The following is a 21,046-nucleotide window of genomic DNA, read 5'->3' as shown; positions in this document are numbered from 1 at the left end:
CTCGATCATGTCCCCCCTCTCTCTGCGCTCCTCAAGCGAGTATAGCTGCAGTTTGTCTAACCTTTCTTCGTACGGGAGATCTTTGAGTCCCGAGACCATCCGGGTGTACAGTTGTCTTTAAGTTTGTAAATTTACACATAAACAAATAAAACAATCCCAGCAAAAATATGAGAATTTGCAGTGCTCATAGTGATGAGACGCAAAACATACATTTGCATATTTTGCATCTTATTATTTTAAATATTGCCGTGGGGTTAAGCAGCATTAGGGTTGTTTAAGTTGCCTTAAGGTCCAAATAATGGGATCCTTTTACTAAGGCGCACTAGACGATTTAGCGCACGCTAAATGCTAATGTGACCATAGGACATAATGGACGCGTTAGCGTTTGCTAAATCGGCTAGTGTGCCTTAGTAAAAGGACCCTAATGTTGACTGATGAATTCTCCCCCTAAATTTCCTTTAGTCATTTTAATAGTAAATGGAAAAAAAACTAGAACATTTGTCTTTCTTTATATCTTCACATGCTGAAAATATGCTCCCAGTGTTCTTCATGCTCTTTCATTGCTCATGTTTTACATTTTTGTTTCATTCTGATTTTCTTGTTATAAATTTAAAAATTCTCAATAAAAATAAATAAAAAATAGCAAATAGCAAATAAAAATCCCCACAATGCATTACTTATGTGGCACTGTGCAAACATCTGATCTTTTAGTTCCCCTGTGTAGCTTGCCAGACACTCAGCTACAAGTATGTCTTTATTTCCACTATGACTTCTTTTTACTACTAAACTTGTACCCTTCTAGGATTTCATATTAACCACTTTGCTATATAGAGCATAAATATACATTTACATACACACAAATGCATAAGTATGTTTCTTGGGGTTAATTGGCTCATATATACAGAAAGGAAATAAAAACTATACTCTTCAAGAAATCCCTTAATAAAGCTTAATACCATGATAAAGCTTAACCCCCCTCTTACCATCCCCTCCCTAACCCCAGATCCTACTTTTGCTTGTCTCGCAAAACATTTGCAAACCAAATTACTTGCAATCCAAGGTTTTACTGTACTAATAAACACAAACAAAATCCTAAAATGCCAGACTCTACATGCAGTACAACACCAGAGAAATAGAAAGAAATTAATTTCTTCCTGAACAGTGCAAAATATAGACAGCAGATATAAATTCTCAAAACTAACACATTTCAATCACTAAATTGAAAATAAAAATCATATTCCCTACCTTTGTTGTCTGGTGATTTTATTTTTCTAATCATCTTTTCCCAACCCCTGGTTGCACTTCTTTCTGTCTATGCTCTTAATTGTATATCCAGGGCCTTCTTATCCATTTGTTGGTTTTCTTTTCTCCACCGCTTTCTGTCCTACATCCATCTTTGTCATTAACTTTTAACATTAAAATTTCTTCTATTTTTATGTTTTCTTCTCAAAATCTATCTACTTTTCCATGTCATCCTTTCTTATCTATCCATGTGTACCATCTCGCTCATTCTTCTCCCCTATTCCCATCTATCCATAAGTAGCATTTCTTCTACCTCCCCTTCCTGCCATACTCATCATAAGAATGTAAGAATAGCCTTACTGGGTCAGACCAAAGGTCCATCAAGCCCAGTAGTCCGTTCTCACGGTGGCCAATCCAGGTCACTAGTACATGGCCAAAATCCAAAGAGTAGCAAAATTCCATGCTACCAATCTAGGGCAAGCAGTGGCTTGCCCCATGTCTTTCTCAATAACAGAATATGGACTTTTCCTCCAGTAAATTGTCCAAAACCTTCTTAAAACCAGCTACGCTATCTTACCACAACCTCTGGCAATGCATTCCAGAGCTTAACTATTCTCCAAGTGAAAAATTATATCATCTTATTGGTTTTAAAAGCATTTCCCTGTATCTTCATTGAGTGTTCCCTAGCCTTTGTAATTTTTGACAGAGTGGAAAATCGATCCACTTGTACCTGTGCACCATCTCTTCCCTCTCTATCGCCTTCCCCTCCATCCCTGTGCACCATCTCCTTCCTCTCTCCCATGAACTGACATCTCTGTCTTTCCCCTTCCCTCCCTCTATGTTCTAGTATCTTTCTCCTCTCCTGGCACCTCTCTTCTCTCCCATGGTATGGCATCTCTCTCTCCTTCCAGTGGTCTAACATTTCTCTCTCTCTCTCCTTCCATCAGCATTCTCCGGAATCTAACATCTTTCCCTTCTTTGAATCATCTTTTCTCCCTCCCAGAGTAACATTTCTCCCTCCCTCCTCTTCATCACTATCATGTCCAACAATTATTCCTCTTTCTTCCTTTCCCCATGTATACCATCTCTCTTTCCCTCCCACTCCATGTATCTATGTCCAACAATTCTCTTTTTCTCTTCCCTCCCCCACCAGCAGCATCACTTTTCCTCTCTTCCCACCCATGCAGCATCTCTCTTTCCCTTCCTACCTAACCCCCCAGTCTGTGCAGTATCTGCCTTTCCTGCCTTCCCAAACCCCAGCCCATGAACATCTGTTCTTCCTTGCCTTCCCAACCCCTTCCCCAGCCTGTGCAGTATCTGTCCTTCCATGCCTTCCCAAACCTCTCCCAGTCCATGTAGCATATGTTCTTCTTGCCTTCCCAACCCCACAAGCCCATGAAGCATCTGTCCTTCCCAACCCCCTTCCAGCCTGTGCAGCATCTGTCCTTCCCAACCCCCTAGCCCATGCAGCATCTGTCTTGAGGGAGAGAATGGCAGGGTGAGAAGCTTTGTTATATAAATTGAGGACTTGGATGTTAAAGGTATTGGCAAAGGTAAGCCAAAACCCCTTTTTGCTGAATAATATGTGAAGTATAGCAAGAACTGACTACAAATACAGTTGGAGAGCCTTTATGTTTCAATCCCTAAGCCTGTGAGGAAACAGGTTCAGGTCATGTCAAAGAATAAAAGTTTTGTTGCACCTTTTCAAGTGTTCGTATTTGTATGCTGTTTGGGTGAGTGTGCACAGGGATCCAGGACAGGCCAGACTGAATTCTATCACATCTTCCCCTCCCCATCCCTCCAGTCTCTTCCTCCTATCTTTTCCCTCCTACCCAGTCTCCAATTAATGTCCTTTCCCCACCACTTCAGGTCATAGTATGGAAAGTATGTTGGTATGTTGAACGTGTGTGTGTGTCTCTTTGCTCAGCATTTGTAATTTTTAATATTTATATTACATATTCCATTCTATTTTGAATCAGGAAGCATATAGATATTAGCAAACTGCATGAACTAACCAGTTCAGTATTGGCGAAGTCTTGTTCCATATTTTCTGCCATGCTCTGCAGTGCAGATAACTCTGCATCGATTTCATGTAACTTTGAGGTAATGCGTCTTTTGCTAACAACTTTGGATGATACAGTTTTTGTGGCTTGCTCCCTAGCTTGAACAGAATCATGATCACCAAACTTTAAGTCCCATGAGGCTTTATTTTCAGCTTTGTTGGATTTCACATTTAGTTCTTTCATTTGGAATAATGGTTGTTGTAAAAGATTTTCTGAAATACATTAATGAAAGGCTTACAGACAGACTGGAAAACGCATGTATATTACATATATTGAATATGTTGCCCAGAATTTTTTAAAAAATAGAAAACAACATATATTGCCCTAAAACTTACAGTTGGAAATGCAGAGTGCACTAACTAAAACTCTTTCTTACAATGCAATTAAAAAAATATATCATGGATCCTATGTGATTTTTTTGCGTATTTAAAATACCGTATATACTCGAATATAAACCGATCCAAATACAAAACCAAGGTAACTTCCCCCCCCCAAAAAAAAGGGGGGGGGGCGGGGAAAGGTTGACTCGAATATAAACTGAGGGTTTATATCCAAGTATGGTAATGATCTCTCCTTTCTACTTCCCCCCTTGTATTTATTATGCAATGTCTGAAATTATCTTAATACAGTGCAGGTAAAAAAACAGTTAACCAATCCAATAGCAATCTTAAGTATATTTTTTAAACAACAGAAAGGCAGCATCTCCTAGTTGAACTGCAACATCAGATAGAGATGTGCTCACTTTGTCAAAATTTACTATTGATAATCTGAAATAACATAACTTTTATTCTTGTATACCGCCCACCCAAAGAGGATCCGGGTGGTTCACAGAGAAGAAGAACTGGACAATCAGTGATGTTTACATAAAATAAAATTATACATTGGCATTAAAACAATAAGATTATACAAAGTAGCATTAAAAAGGTAGTACAATTAAAACAATAAAAAATGATTATGTAATAAATTTATCAAACAAATGTGTTTTAAAAACCTTTCTAAAAACAATATACAAATGATTTTGAAAAATCAAAGGACTCAACCAGGAATTCTGTTTGCCTAATTGAAAGGCAATAGTTTTGCTAAGAAATCTCTTGAAACAACATGATTTAATAGTAGGATACATAAACATGAATTCATTATGAGTATTCTTTACTGAGTTATAAAACTTGAAATGAGAGGATAAATATTTTGGGGCCAAACCAAAGAGAGTCTTAAAACAAAAACACCCAAATTTTAAAAAGACCCTTGCCTCAAAAGGCAACCAGTGTACTTGTTGGTAAAAATAACTAATATGATCATATTTCTTTAGACCAAAAATTAGGCGTACGGCCGCATTTTGTATTAAACAAATATGCTTTAAATTTTTCTTGCAAGATGCCAGGTAAATAACATTGCAATAATCAAGAATTAAAGACTGTACTAAAAGTGTAAAGGAATCAAAATCAAAGTATTTTTTAATAGCTCGTAATTTCCAAAGAGTCCGAAAACATTTCTTAATCATAAGATCTATATGCTTACATTACATAATATTATTATTTCTAGGAATTCTTGCCTTGTGGGATGAAATTCAAGAGCTGAAACAAGTAAGCTGACATCGTTTTCTACTGAGCTGATGCAGGCCTGCTGGCTCCCGCTCTCACTGGGAATCTCAGAGGACAAAGTATTGATGTCAGCCTTTTTTGGCACTGGAATGGTAAGGAGAATGCAGTGGTGGAGGGCAGCAGCGTCGGTCATCGGTGGGGGGGATGTGCAGGAGAACAGCAGCATTGGTAATCGGAAGGGGAGAATGAAGGAAAGTATCGGGAGGGGGTGCAGAGAGCAGCATCGGTCATCGGGAGGGGTGCAGAGAGCAGCGTCAGTCATCAGGAGGATGAAGAGAGCAGCGTTGATCATCAGTGGGGGGATGTGCAGGAGAGCAGCATCGGTCATCGGGAGGGGGTGAAGAAAGCAGCTTCGGTTATCGTGAGGGGATGCAGAGAGCAGTGTCGGTCATCGGGAGGGGATGCAGAGAACAGCGTCCGTCATCGGGAGGGGATGCAGAAAGCAGCGTCGGTCATCGGGAGGGGATGCAGAGAACAGCGTCCGTCATCGGGAGGGGATGCAGAAAGCAGCGTCGGTCATCGGGAGGGGATGCAGAGAACAGCGTCCGTCATCGGGAGGGGATGCATAGAACAGCGTCGGTCATCGGGAGAGGGGGGAGGGAGAATGCAGAAAAGCATCATCTGACATTGAACAGGAAAGACTTTAAAGTATCAGCTATATGGTGGACTTGAATATAAATCAGAGACCCCCATTTTTGGGCTATTTTTTTGGCTCAACAATCTCAGTTTATATTTGAGTAAATATGGTATGTGCAGTGCATGTGCTACATTAAAAAGCTATGATGCAAAGAAACAGGAAAGTTCAAAGAAGCGTGGGATGAACACAAAGGGTCTAGAATCAGAAAATAAGATTAAATATTGAACTAAGGCCAGTACTGGGCAGACTTGCACGGTTTGTGTCTGTATATGGCCGTTTGGTGGAGGATGGGCTGGGAAGGGCTTCAATGGCTGGGAGGGTGTAGATGGGCTGGAGTAAGTCTTAACAGAGATTTCGGCAGTTAGAACCCAAGCACAGTACAGGGTAAAGCTTTGGATTCTTGCTCAGAAATAGCTAAGAAGAAAAAATTAAAAAATTTAAATTGAATCAGATTGGGCAGACTGGATGGACCATTCAGGTCTTTATCTGCCGTCATCTACTATGTTACTATGAAATATAACTGGATAGGTATTAATGACTTTAAATTCTCAACTCTATGATTTACATAATATTGAAGATAGGGGGTTAGGGAAACAAGAGAGGATGCTCACATGAGGTGGGGAACAGGGGGGCATGTGAGATGCTGGACAGATAGGGACAAAACATGAAGAAATAGAAGGGGGATGCTGGTCATAAAGGGGAATAAGGACCTAAGGGGGATCATGGAAAACTGGACACAAAGAAATAGGGACATAGGCAAGATGCTGGACATGGGGAGAGAGAGTAGGGTGACAAGGAATATGCCAGAGAGAGGGGGAGCAGAGAGACAGAAGGAATATGCTGGAGAGAGGGGGGAACAGAGACACATTTCATTGCTTATATACTACACCCCAATAACAGATGCTGTACATATCACACCTCCAATAACAGACAATGGACATGGGGAAAGTATGAAGACTGGCGGTGGGTGGGGGATTGCTGGACATGGGTAGCGTAGTGTGACAGAGAAGAAGCTTGGAGAGAGAGGAATAGGATGATACTAGGAAGATGTTGGACACAAGGGGAAGAAGAGAGATGCTGAATATGGTATAGGCAAGTAGGAAGTCAGAGGGATGTGGGAGGATACTAAACATGGATAGGGAAAATAGGGAGATAAAAGAGCAATGGTGGACACAAGGAGAAGTAGGAAGACAGGAGAGATGAAAGATGGATTGGGAGAGAGAAGAGACACAGGATGAAAGGTGGAGGAAAGAGAAATAAAGGGAAAATGCTGAATGAAGAGGGAGAGGAGATACTAGATGGAGGGAAAGAAAATGAACAAGAAAATACACTGCATGAAGAGTCTGGCTTCTTGGAATGTTACTTTTCATTTTTGTCTACATTTTAGTATGTGGTTACTTATTCTATAATTGGAGAGAGTTTATGTTCAGTATGTGTGATTGAAGTCAAGTATTTTGTGAGTACTGAATGTCTGTAAGGATCTATAGTAATCCAGCTTGTTTAGCTTTCCCATGTGTACATTAAGGCCCACAGAAATATTTATAGTGTTGCCTTTTCCTAGGTAGAGTCTTTATTGTGTGAGGTTTGGAAGGTAGTGCAGTTAGGGAATTGTAGATTTGCTCTATAGGTCCTGAGTGTCTTTTGTAGGGTTTTGAATTACTGCAATTTGCTCTGGTTTGAAGGTTTATGTTGCTGTTAGTGAGTTGATCACCAAAATCAGATTTCTTTTATTTATTTTTTTGTTAACAGGAGAAAACTGAACCTATTGAATTAGGTACTGAAATATGACAAAATGCTGGTATCTGACAATGGTGCTCCAATCTCACTATAACGTTTGTAATATTTATTTATATACTTGTTATGGAGACTGGTATACAACTGATTCAGGGAAGTAAATATTAGAAATGGTATTCCCTGTTAAAATTAATAAATGGTGTCAAAGGATGGATTTAATTGAATTTAATTTTGGAATCTATATTCCACCTTAACATGTTCAGTGTAGATCAAATGCATAATAAAGCAAACCTATAATATAAAATTTAAAAGATGGCAACCATTCAGAGAGCAGCACAGGACCAGGCAGGCGCACGAAAAGCTCGTGCCTGCCTAATGCGCCACTCTGCCACAAGAGATGAGGAGGCAGGTGTCCAGTGAGGGAGGGGCCGGAGTGTGGAAAGCTCCTGCCGATACAGCGCTGGACCACTGGAATTAAAAAAAGGTACCAGGGGGCTGCCTACCACTAGACCTGCCCTGTCCCGGCCTACCACTAGACTACCAGAGGGGGGAGGGGGGGCAGAGTACAGGGCAGGGTGGTGGGACAGGGTACACCATTTGATTTAGATTTTTTCCCTTGGTTTTTCCTCCTTTACAAGTAGGTATGTCTTATGGTCAGGTGCGTCTTACAGAGCAAAAAAATACGGTAATTAATTAATTTTTTTCACATGAAAAAATAAAGTGATAAGTACCTGCATTCCTGAACTTATCTGGTGGGACTGTATTAGTAACAGAAGCAGCCATGTGATGCAACTGTGCAGAGGATGGAACTTTGAGACACTCATGTTGTTTTGTCATCACTTCTATCTCTGGAGATCCAGTTGTGATAGGTAACTCCTTCAGAAGATCTTCAGCATCAATATCAATTACATTAATATACTTGTGCCCAACCTGACTCGGGGAGGGGAGGGGGGAAGAAAAAGAGTTGTGTCATTAACTGAGATGATGCTCTGGTGAACATGGTAGGGAATAGTGTCCCAGGGAAGCCAGGTCTTGGCATTTAAAGAAAAGCCTAGGCTAATGTGGATCTTCCTATATATAGTTACATGCATGTCCACTATACTAGATAGAAAAGTGCCCATCAGGACAGGTTAGGAAAAACATCTGAATGGAATAGGTGGCTTATGCAAAAACTGCCCTGGGGTCATAGCAAAATGATTACAATAAATAAAAAAGGGACAATAGTAAAGAAATTTGAATAAATAAGAAGAATATTGTTAACAAGGGACCAGGAAGACTATAGTATAGAGAGGGAAAAGAAAACAATATATATTGTGTGATTTTGCTGGTTAAGCAGGATTTAGGAAAGACTAAATGCATTTTAAAAATTAACTTTGCAGAGTTAAGGTTAAAAGACTTTTTCTTTGTTCTCTAGCTTATAACCATTATTAATTAACCCACCGGGACTTATAAGACTTTTTAATAGCTCTACTTATTACATAAACAAAATACACAAATAAGAGCTATATGTCACATTACTTCTTATGTTTATAAGTAATTCATCATTTATAATAATATAGCACCATCAAAACCTTTAAAACATATAACATTATTTCATACTAAACATACACACAATTGTTCACCCACAGTGAAGCCCTCCCAATCTATCCGACACATAGAAAAAGTTAAAATTCATGAAAAGTTCATCCCTTCAATAAAACACTGTATTCAGTGCCTAATCTTCTTATCTGTATCAGTTCTCAATTGTTTATCTTCTGCACGTCGTTGTTTACTGGATTTGCCTCCACTCTCATTCAATCAAACTAGATCTTTTAAAACATTTTAGCTTATAACCATGAGAGCTGTTTTCCCCCCTTCCCTTCTTTAGTTACTTTCTTTGTTGCCTGGTTCAGATGCATGAGAACTGACGCCAGCCATTCAGGGAGCAACGCGGGGCCAGGCAGGAGCATGAAAAGCTAGCGCCTACCTTTTGTGTCGCTCTGCCGCAAGAGATGAGGAGGCAGCTGTCCAGTGAGGGAGGGGCAGGAGCACGGAATTAAAAACCAGTATCGGGGGGTGGAGGTATGCGCTCCATAAGACGCACCTACATTTCCACCCACTTTTTTTGGGGAAAAAAGTGCATCTTATGGAGCAAAAAATACAGTGATGGGACAAAAACGTGTGAGACTTTGCCGCGCCGACATTGCAGTGTAGACAATTCGGTGCAAGACCCCAGTGCACCACCTAAAAAGTTACTTTTAAAGAGCTCCGATAGGGAGTGCGATATTCTTCACGCTGCCATTGGGTGGGGAGTGCGGGGGGTGCAACTCCCCACATTATAGAGAAAACTTAACTTTTTCCTAAAAAATCGGGATAAAGTTAAGTTTACTCTATAATGGAGGGTTCCAACCCCCCAACCTCCCCAACAGCAGCGCGAAGAGTATAAAGTAAACTGGGGGGGGGGGTTCCCCACTCACACCCCGCATCGGAGCTCTTTAAAAGTAACTTTTTAGGCAGCGCGTCGATTTGTCTGCGCTGCAATGTCGGCGTGCCGAAGTCCTGCGCGCAAATGACTATGAACCAAAAATACGGTATATAGTTTTATGATGGTGTTAATTTGGTAGCTTACATATATTATGAAAAGTTTGTTTTCTCAATATACTTATTTTAGAACTTTATAGCTAAGGCCAAAAGTGCTGTAGCAGTGATTCAGTCAAATTGGTTTTCTGGCTGCATGAGAGGTTCTGTAAAAGATGACCATTCAGATTCAAACTTGGTAATGAAGAATTAAGGGCCTGTCACCTACTCTGCTGAAAATTATTTTAGTCTGTGAAAGGGTGAGATTTCTAAAAAGCAAAGAAAAATCTTTAAAACATATGTTTTTTATTTTTCTTTTTTATACAGTATATGAAGTCACCATTAGCTTTATACAATTTAGACTAATCATTATTGTAAGGCCTGGTTTGCTCTTTTCTGTTCATATCATTATATTGGAGTCACAAGGTTTTATATATAATTTGAACATCATAAATTTACTATAGCTCATGTAGGAGGATATGGCCACTATATTGTACAATATGATTGATTTATGTGTAAATAGCTAAACAATAGGAACCCTCCAGACCTTGTTGCCAAAATATGTGTAGAAATATTTCAGTATCTGCAAACTTTTGGTGATTTCTGAGGTTGAATCCTCAGAACTACAAACTGTAAAATGACCATGATTTCGGTACGATGAATCTACTCTTTATTTCTTTCCACATCCTGCACTTCCTATTAATAACTTTACTTCCTCCCAGTAGGTTTAAAAACAGTAATCTAACACTGTGGGTCAGATTCATCAAGGTGGTGCTTTCATTCTCTGTGTGATGGGGGGGGAAAAAACCTTTAAGGAAACTAATGACTTCCTTTTTTGGTCTACTCAGCCCCCACAGCAGCTATGTTCACCATATGTTCACAGCAGCTATGTTCACCCTGTTCAGCATATGTGGGGACGGTCAGTGGTGTAAATTCAGTATGCTAGGACCGTCATGGGATGACTCAAATACGGGGAAAACTTACTTCTCTAGAGGTTCTACTAACTGCAATAGCTCCTATGTTTTTTTAAATATATATATACTGATTTGTCCATGTAATAAACTTTATGTTGGCAGCAGGCAGATTAAACTAAGACTTAATGAGCATAAATTGAGGGTGATGACTCAATTTCTTCAGGCGCCGATAGTAGCGCACTGGTTAGCAGCAGCGCATTCTGTTGACAATTTCAAATGGCAGGTGATCGATTCCCTTACAGTAAGGTGGGAGGGCAGTGATATTGACAGATTTCTTAACTATCGTGAGCAAAGATGGATCTTTCAATTGAATGCAGTGAGCCCAGCTGGTCTTAACGCTGAGGTGAATGTCAATACTTTAACTTTGCTGCGGCTTGCTGAGTAGTCCCTTTGATTGGTTGAAGATGGTCATGTGATATATGACTATTTAAATGAGCAGAAAGACAATATCACCATATTTAGAATGGAACAAGACTGGCAGTGGGTCATTCATAATGGTGAGACTAGTCTCTAGTGCAGGGGTGTCAAAGTCCCTCCTTGAGGGCCTCAATCCAGTCGGGTTTTCAGGATTTCCCCAATGAATATGCATGAGATCTAGTTGCATGCACTGCTTTCATTGTATTCTAATAGATCTCATGTATATTCATTGTGGAAATCCTGAAAACCCGACTGGACTGCGGCCCTCAAGGACCGACTTTGACACCTGTGCTCTAGTGGATAAAGCTATCTGATTCTGATTAAAACTTTTTCTCTAACTTGTTCTCTAATATTTATCTTCTTTTTGATGTTTGTTAGGGATCGCTCCTTGAAACAGCATAATAGCGAAATGTGGATTCATGTCTGAGCCCCATTTCAACTGTCTGAATGAAAGATAAGTTATAATTTTGATACTATTTAAAATATCAAAAACATTGAATGAATATAAAACTAAAAAAATATACCCTGAACTTGAATGGAATATTATGTTTAGGTGTAGCTGCTGAGGTTTTACTGCATTTGAAGAAAATTTAAAACTTAGGGCTCTTTTTACTAAGCCACGTTAGGGCATTAACGTGCACTAAACGCTAACGTAGCATTGATCTGGCGTTAGTTCTACCCACGTAGCGTGGATTTAGGGCACGCTAAAATGCTGCATGCGCTAAAAACGCTAACACAGCTTAGTAAAAGGAGCCCTTAAAGTTCAATGACTGCAATTTAAAGTTTACTCTAAATATTTTGAAGAGATATTGGAGAAAATTTATATTATTGAGTAAGAAGATGATATCATGTTGAAGCTATTGAGATATATTTATGGTCTATCATTGAGGTGCTTCACAAGTTATATTTGAACAAAGACTGATAGTTAAGTTATTTATCTGGTGTTTTCAGTAATTAAAGAAAAACACAATAAATACAACACATTTAGCCTTAATATACTATAACTATACATAATATTTTCTTTTTTCTTTTTAATGTCTTTAGTGGTACCAGTTGAATTCACAAATAAGCACAGAGCTGTGCTGCTCCCGACGCTCATAGGAATTCAATGAGCGTCGGGAGCAGTGTGGGCCATTCAGCGCGGCTCTCTGCACTTAAAACCGTTAACGCAGTTTCGTATAAGAGGGGGAATAGTTCAGAAGTATCTGAAGGTGATTCTGAAAATACCAGAAAATGCCTTTCCTCCAGTCAGTAAGATCTATTAGTTATCAATAAAAATGGAAGAACTGGGGCAAGAAAGTGAACTGGATAAAGTAAGGGTTTAATAAGCAGTTTGGATTTGTCTTTTTCATTTCACTCTTGGTGGAAGGTTTAGTAAAGAATACATTTAGTGTTTTTCGTGTTTCCTCAAGATGAAGGGACAATTTGGATATACCTGGACCTTTGTAAAAATTACTCAGGACCAGACGAAGTTTCCTGTTGTGTGTCCTGGAGCTTTGGACCTTGGGACTACCTACAGAATGTTAAGTGTAAGAGGATTAGATAAACCGCCTTTCCTGGGTATAATCAAAGTGGTTTACAATTATTATATACAGATATTTCTTTGTCCCTAGTGGGCTCACAATCTAAGTATTGTACCTGGGCCAATGTAGAATTAAGTGACTTGCCCAGAGTCACAAGGAGCTGCAGTTGGAATTGAACCCAGTTCCTCAGACCACTGCACTCACCACTAGGCTACTCCTCCATCCTTGCAAACATTTGCTTAGATTGAATGAAGTGAAATATATTTCCTTTGAATTAGAGAGTTGCGTGGGGACAGAAATCCCACCCATCCCCACCCGTCCCCGCCAGGATCCTCTCCATCCCCACCCGTCCCTGCCAGGATCCTCTCCGTCCCCACCCATCCCCGCAAGGAATTATCTCCATCCCTGCCCATCCCCATAAAAAGCAGCAATTACTTCTGACAGGATCATCAATTCCAGTTTCTTTTGTATTTGCACTGCTGTTTTCCTTGTGGAATCTCTTTGGTGGAACCCTTTTTTTGTTTTCTGTTCAGGTAATTAACTTATAAATCCCCTCTTTTACTATGGCTGATGTGTCCATTATATTATATGGACGAACCCTGCTTCCAGAGCCTTCCATCTCCGTGGGAGTCCCGTGGGCCAGAGGGGGGTCCCCGTGGGAGTCTCGTGCAGATCTCTACTTTGAATCCTCCCAGCTAAGAGTTTTCAGTCCAAATATTTACCCAAGTGGCATAAATGTTATGAAGGACCTATTTGAAGAGTTGATGTGATATCTAGATTATGTAGTCCTTTTACTAAGGTGCGGTAGCTGATTTAGCATGTGTCAATGCATCCATAGGATATAAGGATGCGTTAGCACATGTTAGCGTTTAGCATGCGCTAAAATGGCTAGCGTGCCTTAGTAAAAGGACCCCTATAATGCTCATTGTCCCTCCCTCCATTTTATTTACCTGTTTTTTTTTTCTTTAGCACACTGTTATAGTGGTATGATAAAGTGCTACTTGTTTTCCTTTGTAGTTTATTTTTTCTTGGATGCGCTTTTCCATTCAAAGGTTAATTTTATGCTATTCTTAAATTCAAATAAAAAGAAAAAAACCACATGTATTGAAAAATACTTACGAGAGGGGATACAGCATCAGGAGCCGACGATGGCAAAGTTTTTTCAGTTTGGAATCTGAGGTTTAAGTAAAGATCTGGAGGCAGGACCTGTGGAGCACTGGAAGGCACATGTACTGTAGAAATAAGATTAAATGTAAGTTTAAAGAATTTTTATTCTTTTTTTTTCCAATGAAATATGATACACTCATAACATAAAATAATCGATTGCTCTCTTGAAAAACAAAATTTCAAAATGTGTCCATACCCTCTGACCTTAAGCATTTCCTTTTCTTGACATTGACAAATTAATACTCATGGTAAAGATACATTAAATTTCACCACATATTAATATCTAACATTGCATTATCTTTCCAGTTATTCAAAACTTAGGGGGTCTTTTACTAAGGCGCGCTAGCCAATTTAGCGCATGCTATATGCTAATACACTCATTATATTCTATGGACGTGTTAGCATTTAGCATGCACTAAATCGACTAGCGTGCGCCTTAGTAAAAAAAACAAAAAAATTAATTTTTTTCAACTAGTGATAGTAAGAAATCTAATAGCTTTATCTGGTTGGGGCTTTGCTTGCAACATTAGTGATTGTCAATTTAACACCTGATGTGAGATAAGTGTTTGGATGATTATGTAACAACAACTTGGAACTTACATGTTGCTATTCTAAAGCAATTATTTCCTGCTCTATTTTGATCAGTCTTCTATGTTCTTTATTCTGACCATCATCATAGTGCCTCTTAAGTGTCATTTATAGGCATTGCACCATGTGGCTACTATGGGTCTTCCAGATACTGTGTTCAAAATAAAGCATTAGAAACCTTACAAATAGTTTCCAGAAAGGCATAGTGAACATAAGAACGTAAGAATAGCCTTACTGCATTCAATAAGGTGTGGAGTGCATTGACTACATATATAGAGTCACATTAGCTGACATGTACTTTTTCTTATTAGATTACTTCCTTGCACATCCAGGGTGGGAGGGAGGATAGTAATATTATGTATTGTATATAGTTTATGGAAACTATAGTTATAAATATATATTTCTAATTATTGCTAGTTAAGGGAAGGGAGGGGAGAAAATGATTTGTTTTAAAATGTTTGTATGTGTAAAGTGCTTTTGCTGATTTGCTCTTGATAATTCATTGTAGTGCACTGTTATTATTTAAAAATCAATAAATAATTAAAAAAAAAAATAATAGCCTTACTGGGTTAGACCAAAGGTTCAAGCCCAGTAGCCCGTTCTCATGGTGGCCAATCCAGGTCACTAGTAACTGGCCAAAACCCAGAGTAGCAACATTCCAGAAGACCAAAAATAAAATTCCAGGAGGATGTAGGTATGTGTGTGTGTGTGTGGGGGGGGGGGGTTTGAGGAGGGGGGTCACTAGGGAGGCTGATGCATGATCTGATACTAATAAGCCATGAATATCTGTCTGACAAAGCCAATCCTAGAATATGTTTGATTAGGGAGAAAATAAAATGTAAAATTCTCTGTTGTATACTATAACTATATAAACTATATATTAGACCTAATTGTTTTATTAGGAGTGACATACCTTCCAAGTAGGCCCCTCCCACTGGATCCCAGGATGCACCAGGAAGGGGAAGGTCTGCCATACTGAAAAGGCGGACCTGATGGCAGGAGGGAATGGGCATCCCTATTGACAGTCTTCCAGTAAAGATATGGGGGGGTTTATTCAGGCAGGAGGGAGTGGGCATTCCTCCTGTCAATTTTGGGTGTGGGAGGGTGTCAGGGGTGTCCTCAGGCAGGGAGTGTGCATCCCTCCTGCTGGTTGGGGGAAGAGGATCTTCTGCCTGCCGCTGCTGCTTTCCCTGCTGGATGAGTTGATCGCAGGGGAATCTCGATTAGCTGAGCAGGCAGGACTTCCAGAAGCTGCCGGCCTCAGGACTTTCCTTGCTGGCTCAGCTGTTTGGGGCTTCCTCTGCTGGCTCAGCCCCAAACAGCTGAGCACAGGGGAATCCCCAAAGTCAGTGGCTTTGGGAAGTCCTGCTGGCTCAGCTGATTGGGGATTCCCCTACTGCATCAGCTCAGCCAGCAGTGAGAGCAGCAGAAGCAGGCAGAAGAAAACTTTTTAAATTTTGACAGGAGAGATGAAGGGAGGAGCTGTGCCTGGTGATTGCTTTTCTGAGCTGATGTTAGGCATAGTACCTCTTTTACTGGGGCTGCTCCACAATCAGGAACAATTCTCTAACCAGCACTGCTACGTGATTGACATGTGATTGGCAGCTGCCTACATGGGCACTGGTTAGTGAATTCGGGAGTTCATGAATAACTAGTAAGTTCAGACATTCTGACAATTTTGGCTCAAATAGAACTAGACATAGTGTTACCAAGAACTAAACTTGTTATTTCATCCATCCACTGAAATACCCAAATGTTCATCAATGTATTTTTGTAGGAGTGACTGATTCTTTCAAACTTCAAAGAAATCTTATAGACTTCTGCCTAACTTTCCGAGATAAATTGTTCAACTTATTATTTCAACCTTGTCCTCAAAAATGGATTTCCTGTCCTATTAACCCTCTTTCTTCCTCCCCTCTTAAAGTCAATCAATTTGTACCTTTGCTTAATCTTTGTAAACCGCATAGAACTTCACGGTATTGCGGTATATAAGCTGTTATTATTATTTTAAAGGACTGAGAAAGGCCTACTGTAACTATATCTTGCTTCTCTGACAAAATTAAAGTTCTGCTTTTCCTGGGGAGAGGAGAAAAATGTGAGGTCTGAATAGTCTTGGTGTGGGAAGCATGGATTTTTGGGGGGGCTACCGTAACTTGAGAAATATAGCTAAGGAGTCCCCTGAGTCTATGAATAGAGAAAAGAGCAGCACAGCATCATGTCATACTGCAAATGTGCATGTAATAACTGCCTTTTTTTAATTACTTGGCAGGACAGGGAATGTAGGCTGGTCCACAACATTTCTCATAAAAACAGTATATAAAATTAGCAGCAGAACAGAATTAAAAGTAGTAGTTTTTTGAACAATATTTCTAAATATAGTTTCCTGGAAATAATTATTGGACCATTCTTACACCTCCACCAACTACAGTAGAATCCCAGTTAACCATCATTCAACTAACCGGCACTCTCAACCGACCAGTAAAAAAACACTCTCCTCTCGCCCCTCGTTGCCGTTACCCAACACTCAAAACTCCTCCACTCTACCAAGGCCACCAGCACTGCTACCCAACATTCAAAGCTCCCCTCCCAAGGCCATTGGCATTGCTACCCAACACTCCAAATACTCCTTTCGCAATGCTGTTCACCCACTCCTTCCTTCATTGACTGGCACTTTGCTTACTGTGTGCCGGTGCTGAAAGAGCCTGCCGCCGAAGTTCTAAGCACCGGTAGCTTTGGGGGTGGGGGTTTAGAGTGTTGGGTAGCAGTGATGGTGGCCTCAAGGGGGGATTGGTGTGTTGTTGGATAGCAGTGATGGTGACTTCGGGGGGGGGGGGGGAGTTTGGAGTGTTGGGTAGCAACAACGGTGACCTCGGGGGATGGGGTGGTTGGAGTGGGAAGACAGCAGTGACACCTATTTTTAAAAGTAACTCTCAAGCAACCAGAAACTACACTTATCCAGCATCTACAAATCCCCATGGGTGCCAGATAACTGGGAGTCTACTGTACATGATTTTCCACACTTCCAAATTTTATAATTGGTTTCCCATATTAAAGATTGTATATTGTACTAGAAAACACACACAAAAACTACATTTTATATATGTGGCACTGGATTTCTGCTTGACATGGTTGAAAACATGTAAAATATTACATAAATCAAATTAATGGAAACAGAGAAAGAAAGCCAACCTGGAAAAGCAGGAGAAGGGATTTGATGATTTTTATCAAGTTTAGAAATGATTTCCTCACAGCCAATGCCTATATCTCGATAGGATTTGGAAGCTTATGGGAAAAAAACAAAATAATCAAGATGAATTTATCAAAAAAGTTATTCCATCACCAGTGCAAAGAAATAATTATGCAAGCCATACAGAAACAAAATCCCATTTAATAATGATCCAAGACTTTAAGAGAAAGAAGTAGCACAAGTTTGATTTTCTTATCCCATGGATTACATTCTGTCTGATCACACATGTTCAATTAATTACTCAGAGTTACACATGTAGGGGTAAATTCTATAAGTTGTGCCTACATTGTAGGCATCTACATTAATAAAAATTTGTTTCAGAATTAGAGTTAATGGCGTCATTGGTGTTAGGTACCTTTACACTTAACACCGTGTAGGCATGGTTAGGGGTGGATTAGGGAGTGTTTTTTTAAGTTAGGTGCTTCTAGGCATCATTAGGTAGGGTAACACAGGAGAATCAAATCCACAAACACAACACTCAGATGCAAAGGAGTGGAAAAGTCCAAAAGAGACTGGTGTACACAGAGTATTTCACAAAACCCTTTATTTCTTCAATGACTCAACATGTACATGTTTCGGCCCAATGGGCCTGCCTCAGGAGTCTCACAGGTCTGTGTAAAAGTCAAAAGAAAGGATCCAAAGACCAATTCAACAGCACATGAATCACGCTGAAAAACGCTACCACTAGCAAACTGCATACGGCGAAAAAAAAAGAAAGAAAAAAAGACCCCCCCCCCCCCAATCATGATCAGTCTGAAAGTATCCCATTCAAAATAATCTGGACAAATAGGTTATTTGAAAACTGCCTGCCCTCCTTGCTAGTAAAAACACCTCCTGTTGTTTCTTTGGGTTTATATGGTTATGTGGTTTATATTGTTTAGCTTTGTCTGCAAATGCTCTTTATCGTCCCTCCCACCCCAACCAAGGAAGCTGTTGCTCCAGGCAACTTAGTTCTGCCTAACGATTGGGCTCGTCCTCTCCAAAATTCTGATAGGTGGCAGTCCTGAGGATAATCTTGGAAAGCACTTTTATATCCATTACTAACTGGCTCTGGATAACTAATTGAATGTGATCAAAAAAATGTAAACAATTTAGGGCAGAGAAAATGTAACCATTAACACTGGTGACTATCAAAATAAGACATAGAATATTAACATTGACAATTTCACAAAATGTGTTCATCAGAAAGAAAATACTGGGCTTCTCCACTCTGCAAAATCAATAACTAATACTTTTTCTTTTCACTTTATTCTTATGTTTTAAACATTGTCTAATGCTCAGTTATTAACATAGAAACAATGAGAACTAGAAATTTATTCTAAACCCTAGCAACAAACACAAAATCCTTTTTAAAGGGTCAACTTTTTTTTTTTTTAATAGCCAAGTGTAACTTCTCTGTTTAGCAGCAAACACTGTCAGTTTGGGCTGGTTTTATTCACTGCTAATCAACCTTTGATCACCTAATTTTCCTCAGAGAACCTCATAGAGATCCACTTGAAATATCTCCAAGAGAAGCTTATTCAGATAAGAAAGGACTTGAAATTTTCAGATTGCAGTCATTGAATGAAAGTCCATGATTATAGCAATGTGTGTTCCCTTTCTGTTAACTAATGAGCAGAGGAGAAAAATGCAGCAAAGATTAAAGGGAGAGGAGAATGGACAGAAAGAGGGGCAGATTCTGTATAGGACACCGGTCTCAGTAGCAGCCTAAAAAGCGGCTGAGAATTGCACATCCTATACAGAACGGCTGAGAATCGCACATCCTATACAGAATCACATCTGTCCTAAGGGACAGACGACTAACCCTGCCTAACTGCCCTGATTCTCTAACCGGTGACCATGTCAGAGGCGACGATTAGAGAATCACCTAGGGATCCCTTCCCATCAGCTGATCATGGAAAGGGAATCCCCCTGCCACAGTCAGCTAAATGATTACAACAGGGAACCCCCCAACAAAGTATCTTAGCAGGAGGGTTGCCCACTCCCTCCTGCCCTGAACCTTCTCTCCCCACTGAAGACCAGCAAGAGGGATGCCCACTCCCTCCTGCTGCCACACCCTAAGAATCCACGATACCCTGCGAACAATACCCTCTAAAGGCTACAGGCCCCCCCACCCTTAACTCTACCCCTACCCTCTTCGTACTTTGTATTCGAAAGTCCGGTCGGAGTGATGCTCATACTCCAAAATGGTGGGCCTTCCCCTTCCAGGTGCATTCTGGGATGCAACGGGGAGTGGCCTAAGGCTCTGATTGGCTCAGATGCCTAAGGCCCCTCCCATAGAAGGGGCCTTAGGCACCTGGACCACCCGGAGTCTTAGGCCTTTTTCTTGGGATGCAATGGGAGTGGCCTAAGACTGATTGGCCAGATACCTAAAGACCCTCCTTTGGGATATCTAAAGCCCCTCTGGGGATGCAATGGGAGTGGCCTAAGACTCTGATTGGCCAGATACCTAAGGCCCCTTCTATGGGATATCTAAGACCCCTTCTGAGATGCGGTGGTAGTGGCCTAAGACTCCAATTGGCCAGATACCTAAGGCCCCTCTTATGGGATATCTAAGGCCCCTCCTGGGATGAAGTGGGAGTGGCCTAAGACTCCGATTGTCCAGATAACTAAGGCCCCTCCTATGGGATTTTCTAAGGTCCCTCTTGGGATGCCCTGGGAAGAAGGTCTAAGATTCCAATTGGCCTTAGGAGAGGTCTTAGGTATCCTGCCAATCGGAGTCTTAGGCCACTCCCACTGCATCCCATGATTCACTGAGGAGGCCTAAGACTCTGGTGGGAGAGGCCTTAGGCATCTGAGCCATTTATAGCCTTAGGCCCCTCCCCAGTGCATCCCAGAATGTACTGGGAAGGGAAAGACCCACCATTTTGGAGTGCTGGGCCTGCCGGTCCGAGGTGTGAGCCTCCTTCCGGCCAGACTTTCAAATACAAGGTATGGGGAGGGGGGTAGATTTAGGGGTGCGGGATGGGAGGCCTGAAGCCTTGGTGATGTGCTGGGGGGTCTTGTTCATAGGCTCTGGGGGGCATGCCTCCTGCCAGTCTTCAACAGGAGGGGGGTAGGTGATCGGGGGGAGGGAGTGGGCATTCCTCCTGCCCAGCTGTTTCCTTAAGGGTTTGGGGGTAGTAGTAAGTGGGCATCCTTCTTGCCCGGATGCTTTGAGGGGGTTTGGGAGTTCAGCGGCAGGAGGGAGAACTTCGGGGAGGGAGTGGGCAACTTTCCTGCCAGTCTTCAACGGGGTGGGAGGGTTCGGAGCAGGAGGGAGTGGGCATCCCTCCTGCCCGGTGGCTTCCTGAAGGG

The 21,046-nt window shown here is 40.9% G+C and overlaps 1 protein-coding gene across 5 annotated transcripts in view; it reads right to left on the bottom strand.

The window, feature by feature from the left end:
* The window catches only part of CPLANE1 (ciliogenesis and planar polarity effector 1), a 372,488-nt gene that overhangs the window by 87,361 nt on the left and 264,081 nt on the right, over positions 1-21,046 (bottom strand). For all 5 annotated transcript variants that reach the window (XM_033932742.1, XM_033932734.1, XM_033932750.1 and 2 more), the window contains 4 exons: positions 17,692-17,784; positions 13,867-13,979; positions 8,009-8,207; positions 3,258-3,517 (listed from right to left, as the gene is read on the bottom strand). In XM_033932742.1, the coding sequence (XP_033788633.1) occupies positions 3,258-3,517; positions 8,009-8,207; positions 13,867-13,979; positions 17,692-17,784 (665 nt within the window). The remainder of the gene's footprint in view (positions 1-3,257; positions 3,518-8,008; positions 8,208-13,866; positions 13,980-17,691; positions 17,785-21,046) is intronic.

The sequence above is a fragment of the Geotrypetes seraphini genome, chromosome 1 (genome assembly GCF_902459505.1).
Source record: "Geotrypetes seraphini chromosome 1, aGeoSer1.1, whole genome shotgun sequence".
NCBI classification, from domain to species: Eukaryota; Metazoa; Chordata; class Amphibia; order Gymnophiona; family Dermophiidae; genus Geotrypetes; species Geotrypetes seraphini.
This window is presented reverse-complemented; position numbering and strand designations above follow the sequence as displayed.